Genomic DNA, 9,765 nt, shown 5'->3' with positions numbered 1-9,765 from the left:
TCCAGGAACACACCTTCATCTGGAAGATTCCTTTATACTTTGTTTTGAGAGCTTGTTGAAGCGATCATGGTCTGCTGCTTTATGTGATTTGATATTGACTGTTATCTCCAAACCATCTATAAGTTATTTTATTAGTTTATTTTATGTTTGCTTACTATATCCTAGCTTCTTGCTTTGTTTTGTTTTGATATGCCCAAATAGGCTGTTTGAGATAGCTTGATTATTTTCACCTTTGAAGCTCTAACATCCTACCACCAGATGGCTAGAGCTGTTACCAGGTATATGAACCTAGGAGTCCATTCACTTTTCTTGTATGGATTCAGCTCAGGTGTCCAGGTAGTTGGTCATCAAGTGTGTGGTACAGGCTCTATCCTACAGCCTTAGAGGGGCAGGGGAGATTGGTGTAGGTACTGGTATCTGGTTGCAGCAGAGGGTCACACTCTGAACAAGGCAGGGGTTGACAACTGTCCCCGAGTGTCTGTGAGGAAAGGAGGTTCCTGTTCCGTAGACTGCACAGGTGGGTGGGTTCTGCAGCTGGACCGTGGGCACCCAGTGCTTTTGGTTGTAAGGACTGGGAGATACCACTTGTCCTTGGACCCCTTTCATGGGTGGCTAGGTGACATGGGCAGAGCCTCGAGTCCTTAGACCCCTGATGTGGGTAGGTGAGGACCCTGCTTAACAGGCAAATCAGCATCAAATATCAAACACCCATCTCTACCACACAGCTGAAACAGTTGCAGTCTGCCAACAAGGGCATGTTCTTCTAAATTGGGGCCACACAGGTCTACGCAGGGGTGAATTGTATTCAAAGTCTGTGGGCTGTTTGTGCCTGGACAGGAAGTGCTTCTTCCTGAGCTCCCCAGCTTAGTGGAAGTGACAGATTATATTGTCCCCCAGTTGTGAATTTATTCGTTCTCCAAGGCCAGGAGTATGGCTCAGAGCATGCAGCAGGGGCTATCTCAGGCCCAGGGAAATCAATAGCCACTGAATCTGGCTTAGGGGCTGGGGCATGGTAAAACAAACACAAGTACTTAGGTTTTGCTGAGAGCGCAGTTCTTCTCTGGTTCTGGAGGTGTGAGTAGGCTGTGTGGCTCACTGTGTCTCTGAGGACACTGCATCTGGAACGCTACTGGCAGCCCCACTGTGGTTGCTCCAGGGAATGGTGCCTGAGCGTTCCTGATGATTCAGGTCTGGCAACTCCTTGCCACCTCTGAACCATCTGTCCCTCCTCCAGACACTCAGTCCATTTTCTAACTTTGTCTTTGATGTTCAGGGCTCCTAGCTTGTCATGTATATAATAGTTTCACTTGTTTTTTTTTTTTTGGTTTTTGTTGTAAGAAGGATCACCGGAAGCGTCTGACTAGTCCTCCATCTTGGCCCCGCCTCCTAATTGGCCACTTCTGTCTAGCCCCATGCAACCACACAAGTCATTCCCCCTTATTTGAGATCCAGGCTCCAGGTGCTCCTTAGCAACATTGTCTCACACTTACATGTCCACCAGGGCTTTCTAAACTGCCTCCCAAATCACTTCCCCTGCCTAGAACCATTTCTTGCCTCTGTAGTTGGAGTTCCTTTCTATGAGAAAATCTTGTCATGCAGAGCCTCTGTAATACTCATCACCATCTTCCTATTACTTTTGTGACAAAATTTTAACTCTTTAACACGGCATTCAAGGTCCTTCACGATGGGGCCTCTGACTATCACTATAGTATCCTCTGTCATCTGTCCCCACCTTCCACCCACTATGCTCCAGCTAAAGTGATCTTTTCAGTTCTTCAAAAACACATCCCTCCAACTCACCCCTAGGCCTTCACCTGAAGGCTTCCCAGTTGCTCTTGCACTTCGTTTTCGGCTCCCTGGGTTTCAGATCTTAGATTACAGGTTACCTCCACTACCCCACACCCCCTCAATACCACTACTTACCCACCCCCAAAAGTCAAGTTTGCCCCTCCTGTGGGCCTTATAGCTGCCAGTACTTATCACCACTATTCCAATTGTTTGGTTCATCTTCCTCACTGGCCCTTGAAGGCATGAATTACATATCATTCATTGGCATGCCCCCGGTGCATCTGCAATTCTTTTTTGTAATTTCTTGAAATAATGGGCTATACTAAATTTAGAAGAAAAAATGCCAGAGTCATTTGGACAGTTTCATTGCAGCTGAACCATTTCCCCCCATTCCAAATGGCTTCTGGTATAGGCTATATGAAATCTCTTAGACCACAAGGTCTCATCACCAAGCCAGGCTAGATTAGCATCTGTTCATTCTGGAAAATAATTCAGCATTAAGCTGTATACACAAGTGGATCTGTTGTTGGGTACCAATGTGGCTCTCTGTAACATCTGTTTGCAAAGTAGTCCTTCACAGAATATTTCTAGAGATAAGGAGGAAGAGCAGAAGAAAGAAGAGTAAGTGGCATGTGGTAATCCTCTTGAGTGTAATCATGGCAGTGGTCCTTCCATGCTTCTGTGCTGTTTGGACAGAGTTCCTGGATATGCTGGAGAAGCATGTGCCCAATTTGAACACTTCCTCTTACAGCCAACTAATCTAAATCCTCACACAGTTGTATTTTCTTTGTAGTTTCATATTGCATTGTTGTGACAGCAAGTTTCTTCCTTTGGTTTTAGTATCAGAAGAGTGTGAGATTTGTTAAAATAGAATCCAAATATCTTCAAAGCCTTTGTAATCAAAGACTACCTACTCAACTTTAAGTTAAGTGCTCTAATTTTGTTTTTCTGGATCTTACCTAGCTGTCACATACAGTGAGACAAAAAGGCATAGGGTTCAGAGGACATAGTCTTGTCAGACCTCCTTTTGAATCTCCACTCTGCAGCCTTGGGGAATCACTAAACCTGTATTTTTTTCATTTGCAAGTGAAAAAGTAGTTCCTCCTTTACAGTATTGTGATGAAAACTAAATGAGATAATGCATTTAAAGGATTTTGCAAAGCAACTGGACACAATGTAATCACTCCATAAATATGAGCTATTTGGTGCAAATGCTTAAGACACTTGGCTGCTAACTGGAAGGCTGGAGGTTCAAGTCTACCTGGAGGCACCTCAGAACAATAAGCCTGTTGATCTACTTCTGAAAAATTAGCCATTGACAACCCTACGGAGCATACTTCTACTCTGACACACACGGGGTCGCCATGAGTCAGAATTGTCTTGGCAGCAACTGGTTTGGTTTTATTACAATATATATGGCAAAAAAGAATTCTCATTTAAAAAGCCATGATTAATCCCTGAGGTACAATTTTATATGTTTTATATTTTTAAATTATTGATTAGTTTGTATAATAGAATGTATAATTTCTACATTCATGCAGTGCTTGTGGCCAAGTAAAGAGATACACACTTCTGGATGTGAGGAAGGCAACAAAGTAGCAAGAGGCAATGGCAAGTATGCCTCTGACAACAGTGATCCCATCTGGGAATTCATCCTACAGGAGTAAATCAATGGCTGCAAAAAGCTCTGTGTACAGGAATTAAGCAATAGCTTAAAAAAGAAAAGTCCTGAAACAATGTTTCCTGACACTTAAATTAAGAGAACGTTTTACTGAAATGACAGCTCATCAGCCTGACAGAAAATTATGCAGCCAGCTTTCTACCCTATTACATACATCCAATACATGCATGGTGAATTCAACAGGAAAACTAGAATCCTAGAAAATGTTTCACGTTCAATGAAAAGGCAGAACAGTCTGGCAGAGACCAGAAAGGTAACGTGCAAAATGGAAGACAGTTGGGTTAGGAGGGCAGGATTATTGGCTATAGTTTAATGTTTTCTTTAATATTGTATCATCTCATCAAAAATAAGAACAAAATGCGGCAAGTACCAGGTGGAGTTCATCTCCTTCATGCCAATGAGCCTAGCCTCTGTTCTTCTTTTCTTCCTTCTGTACACAGGTGCGTATGTCATTGTCCCAGGTAACCAAGATCTGCATTAAACAAACAAAAAAAACCAAACCCGTCGCCCTCAAGTTGATTCCGACTCATTAGCAACACTACAGGACAGAGTAGAACTGCTGCATAGGGTCCAAGGAATGGCTGGTAAATTCGAACTGCCAACCTTTTGGTTAGCAGCCAAGCTCTTAACCACTGCACCACCAACTCTGCATTATCAAAAAAAACCCAAACCCGTTGTTGTTGAGTCAATTCTGACTTATAGCTCTGCATTAAAAAAAAAAAAGTTGGTTTGCTCTGGCAGGGTACTGAAGGATTACCAAGCAGGATGCTAAGTTAACCTTCCAAAATTAAGAGTCTAGGTTATTATGGCACCTAGTTACCACTACCCACCATTCTAATCGGGGCCACAATAGATAGACCCTGATAGAATGGGAGAAGAATGCAGAACAGAACTTCAAACTCCTAAAAACAAAAAACAAAAAAACCCAGACCTACCAGACTGGTTGAGAATGGTGGACTTCCCAAGATTATCACCCTGAGATACTCTTCAAACCTGGAACCAAAACTAGTCCAAGGTCACTTTGTAGCTAAATAACAAATTGGCATAAAAAATAATGAATATCACCCATAATTATTGTACTCCTTTAAAAAAATCATCGATATGAGACCAAATGGTCAACAATTACCTTAAAACAAATATGAAAATGTAAGGGGGCAGGGAAACTAGACTAATAGAAATGAAAGAACCAGAATGGAAATAATGAGAATATTCATGAATTGTGATTAATGTAACCAATATCACTGAAAAAATTGTGTAGAAATTGTTGAAAGGGAACTTAAACTGCTGTGTAAACCTTCACCGAAAACACAATAAAATATAATTAAAAAAAAAAAGAGTCTAGACTGTTGCTCTAATTTTTACCTTACATTTTCTGTTATTCAGCCCTTTGTTACTTCATCAAATTCTTCTCCAACTATAAATTTAACAAAGTAGTTCCTTAGGCTGCTGTATGTGTGGATGATAAAAGAATCCCCATTTTGTTCAATCACTTTCTGTGGCTTTAGCAACTTGGCTATTTATGGGTGGTAAAATCAATACCTTAAAAATAATTTTAAAAAATACTGGATGATTCCAATGATATGACATTCTGGAAAAGGCAAAACCACAGAGACAGTAAAAAAAGATCAGTGGTTGCCAGGGGTTCAGGGGGAGAAAGTGAGGGATGAACAGGTGGAGCACAGGGCATTTTGCAGGGAGTGAAACTATTTTGTATGCTACTGTAATGCGGGACACATGACCTTATGCATTTGTCAAAACCTGTAGGACTGTACAACAAAGAGAGTGATCTCAAACTATGGACTTTAGTTAATAATAATGTATCAACAGTAGGTCATCAATTGTAACAAATGTACCACAAGGATGCAAGATGTTAATAATAGGAGAGACAGTGTGCAGGGAGGAGAGGGGATATAAGGAACTCTGTACTTTCTGTGTCCCCCATGTGTCTGTGAGTTTGTTGTACTGTGGGGACGGGTTTCAGACTTTACCCATATTGAGTACTGCCTTTCCCATCACCAAAAATAACAAGTGTCTACTATCTAGACATGCATCTCTCAGTGTGTCCTACGGTGGTGGCTTGCGTGTTGCTACAATGCTGGAAGCTATGCCACCAGTATTCAAGTACCAGCAGGGTCACCCGTGGAGGAGAGGTTTCAGCTGAGCTTCCAGACTAAGACAGGCTAGGAAGAAGGACTCAGCAGTCTACTTCTGAAAGGAGATAGCCAGTGAAAACCTTATGAATAGCAGCAGAACACTGTCTGATATAGTGCTGGGAGATGAGCCCCTCGGATTACAAGTCCCTCAAAAGATGACTGGGGAAGAGCTGCCTCCTCAAAGTAGAGTCGACCTTAATGATGTGGATGGAGTCGAGCTTTCAGGAGCTTCATTTGCTAATGTGGCACGACTCAAAATGCAAGGAAACAGCTGCAAACATTCATTAATGGAATGTGGAATATATGAAGTATGAATCTAGAAAAATTGGAAATCATCAAAATGAAATGGAATGGATAAACATTGAGATCCTAGGCATTAGTGAACTGAAATGGACTGGCATTGGTCATTTGAATTAGACAATCATATGGTCTACTATGGAAACCCTGGTGGTGTATTGGTTAAGTGCTACAGCTGCTAAACAAGAGGTCGGCAGTTCAAATCCACCAGGCTCTCCTTGGAAACTCTATGGGGCAGTTCTACTCTGTCTTATAGGGTCGCTATGAGTCGGAATCAACTTGACGGCAGTGGGTTTGGTTTTTTTGGTATGGTCTACTATGCTGGGAATGACAGACAACTTGAAGAGGAATGGCATTGCATTCGTCGTCAAAAAGAACATTTCAAGATCTATCCTGAAGTACAATGCTGTCAGTGATAGGATAACATCCATAGGCCTACAAGGAAGATAAGTTAATACGACTATTATTCAAATTTACACACCAACCACTACGGTCAAAGACAAAGAAATTGAAGAGTTTTAACAATATCTGCAGTCTGAAGTTGATCGAACACACAATCAGGACGCACTGATAATTAGTGGTGATTGGAATGCAAAATTGGAAACAAGAAGGATCGGTAGTTGGAAAATATAGCCTTGGTGATAGAAATGATGCCTTAGATCACATGACTGAATTTTGCAAGACCAATGACTTCTTTATTGCAAATACCTTTTTTCACCAACATAAACAGTGACTATACACATGGTCCTTGCCAGATGGAATACACAGGAATCAAATCCACTACATTTGTGGAAAGAGATGATGGAAAAGTTCAATATCATCAGTCAGAACAAGGCCAGAGGGTGACTGCAGATCAGACCAATTACTAACATGGAAGCTCAAGTTGAAACTGAAGAAAATTAGAAAAAGTCCACGAGAGCGACCAGTACAACCTTGAATATATCCCGCCCGAATTTAGAAACCATCTCAAGAATAGATTTGATGCATTCTACACTAGTTTTGAAGACCAGATGAGTTGTGGAATGATACCAAAGACATCATACATGCAGAAAGCAAGAGGTCATTAAAAAGGCAGGAGAAAGAAAAGACCTAAATGGATATCAGAAGAGACTCTGAAAGCTACTCTTGAACATCGAGTAGCTAAAGCAAAAGGAAAAAATGATGAAGTAAAAGAGCTGAACAGAAGATTTCAAAGGGCGACCTAAGACAAAGTATTATGACGACATGTGCAAAGACCTGGAGAGAGAAAATCAAAACGGAAGAACACAGTCAGCATTTCTCAAGCGGAAAGAACTGGAGAAAAAATTCAAGCCTCGAGTTGCAATACTGAAAGATTCTATGGGGAAAGTATTAAACGACGCAGGAAGCATCAAAAGAAGATGGAAGGAATACAGAGTCACTATACTAAAAGGAATTGGTTGACGTTCTGCCATTTCAGGAAGTAATATATAATCAGGAACTGATGGTACTGAAGAAAGTCTAAGCTGCACTGAAGGCACTGGCAAAAAACAAGGCTCGGGGAATTGACAGAATACCAAATGAGATGTTTCAACAAACAGATGCAGTGCTGGAAGTGCTTACTTGTCTATGCCAAGAAATTTGGAAGACAGCTACCTGGCCTATAGACTGGAAGAGATCCACATTTGTGCCCATTCCAAAATAAAGGTGATCCAACAGAATGCCGTTCCAGCATTGTTTCTATCACCAAGGCCATATTTTCCTACTGATTATTCTTTGTTTCCAACTTTCAATTCCTATCACCAGTAATTATCAATGCATCTTGATTGCATGTTCGATCAATTTCAGACTGCAGCAGCTGATAAAAATCTTCTATTTCTTCATCTTTGGCCCTAGTGGTTGGTGCATAAATTTGAATAATAGTCGTATTAACTGCTCTTCCTTGTAGGCGTATGGATATTATCCTATCACTGACAGCGTTGTACTTTAGGATAGATCTTGAAACATTCTTTTTGACAATGAATGCAACATCATTCCTCTTCAAGTTGTCTTTCCCAGCATAATAGACTATATGATTGTCTGATTCAAAATGGCCAATACCAGTCCATTTCACCTCACTAATACCTAGGATATCAATGTTTATGTGCTCCATTTCATTTTTGACAAATTCCAATTTTCCTAGATTCATACTTCGTACATTCTAGGTTCCGATTATTAATGGATGTTTGCAGCTGTTTCTTCTCATTTTGAGTCGTGCCACATCAGGGAATGAAGGTCCCGAAAGTTTTAGTCCATCCACGTCATTAAGGTTGACTCTACTTTGAGGAGGCAGCTCTTCCCCAGTCATCTTTTGAGTGCCTTCCAACCTGGGGGGCTCATCTTCCAGCACTATATCAGACAATGTTCCGCTGCTATTCATAAGGTTTTCACTGGCTAATGCTTTTCGGAAGTAGACTGCCAGGTCTTTCTTCCTAGTCTGTCTTAGTCTGGAAGCTCAGCTGAAACCTGTCCTCCATAGGAGACCCTGCTGGTATCTGAACACAGGTGGCATAGCTTTCAGCATCACAGCGACAAGCAAGCTCCCACAGTACGACAAACTGACAGAGATCAAATGATAGAATTTTGCGAGACCAACAACTTTTTCATTGCAAATACCCTCTTTCACCAATATAAACGACGACTATACACATGGACCTTGCCAGATGGAACACACAGAAATAAAATTGACTACATCTGTGGAAAGAGACGATGGAAAAGCTCAATATCATCAGTCAGAACAAGGCCAGGGGCCGACTGTGGAACAGACCATCAGTTGCTCATATGCAAGTTCAAGCTGAAACTGAAGAAAATCAGACCAAGTCCATGAGAGCCAAAATATGACCTTGAGTACATCCCACCTGAATTTAGAGACCATCTGAAGAACAGATTTGACGCATTGAACACTAAAAAAAAAAAACAAAAAAAAAAAAACTAGTGACCGTAAAACAAGGCGAGTTGTGGAATGACATCAAGGACATCATACATGAAGAAAACAAGAGTTCATTAAAAAGACAGGAAAGAAAAAAAAGACCAAGATGGATGTCAGAGAAGACTCTGAAACTTGCTCTCGAACGTCGAGCAGCTAAAGCAAAACGAAGAATTGATGAAGTAAAAGAACTAAACAGAAAATTTCAAAGGCATCTCGAGAAGACAAAGTAAAGTATTATAATGACATGTGAAAAGAGCTGGAGATGGAAAACCAAAAGGGAAGAAACATGCTCGGCGTTTCTCAAGCTGAAAGAACTGAAGAAAAAATTCAAGCCTTGAGTTGCAATAGTGAAGGATTCTATGGGGAAAATATTAAACAATGCAGGAAGCATCAAAAGAAGATGGAAGGAATACACAGAGTCATTATACCAAAAAGAATTCGTTGAAGTTCAAACATTTCAAGAGGTGGCATATGATCAGGAACCGATGGTACTGAAGGAAGAAGTCCAAGCTCCTCTGAAAGCATTGGTGAAAAACAAGGCTCCAGCAATTGATGGAATATCAACTGAGATGTTTCAACAAAGAGATGCAGCACTGGAGGTGCTCACTCATCTATGCCAAGAAATATGGAAGACAGCTTCCTGGCCAACTGACTGGAAGAGATCCATATTTATGCCTACTCCCAAGAAAGGTGTTCCAACTAAATGTGGAAATTATGAAAAATATCATTAATATCACACACAAGCAACGTTTTGCTGAAGATCATTCAAAAACAGCTCCAGCAGCATATCAACAAGGAACTGCCAGAAATTCAGGCCAGTTTCAGAATGGGACGTGGAACCAGGGATATCATTGCTGATGTCCGATGGATCCTGGCTGAAAGCAGAGAATACCAGAAGGATGTTTACCTGTGTTTTATTG

The 9,765-nt window shown here is 41.1% G+C and overlaps 1 protein-coding gene across 1 annotated transcript in view; it reads right to left on the bottom strand.

The window, feature by feature from the left end:
• Positions 1–3,764: 3,764 nt before the first annotated feature.
• RBP7 (retinol binding protein 7) overlaps positions 3,765–9,765 on the bottom strand; it is a 251,455-nt gene continuing 245,454 nt past the window's right edge. The window contains 3 exon segments of the mRNA XM_049875504.1: positions 3,765–3,941; positions 4,832–4,863; positions 4,866–4,982. Coding sequence (XP_049731461.1) covers positions 3,810–3,941; positions 4,832–4,863; positions 4,866–4,982 — 281 coding nt within the window. The 3' untranslated portion in view covers positions 3,765–3,809.

This window comes from Elephas maximus, chromosome 3 (genome assembly GCF_024166365.1).
Source record: "Elephas maximus indicus isolate mEleMax1 chromosome 3, mEleMax1 primary haplotype, whole genome shotgun sequence".
Lineage (NCBI taxonomy): Eukaryota > Metazoa > Chordata > Mammalia > Proboscidea > Elephantidae > Elephas > Elephas maximus.
The sequence above is the reverse complement of the archived record's forward strand: the minus strand, read 5'-3'. Positions and strand labels throughout refer to the sequence as shown.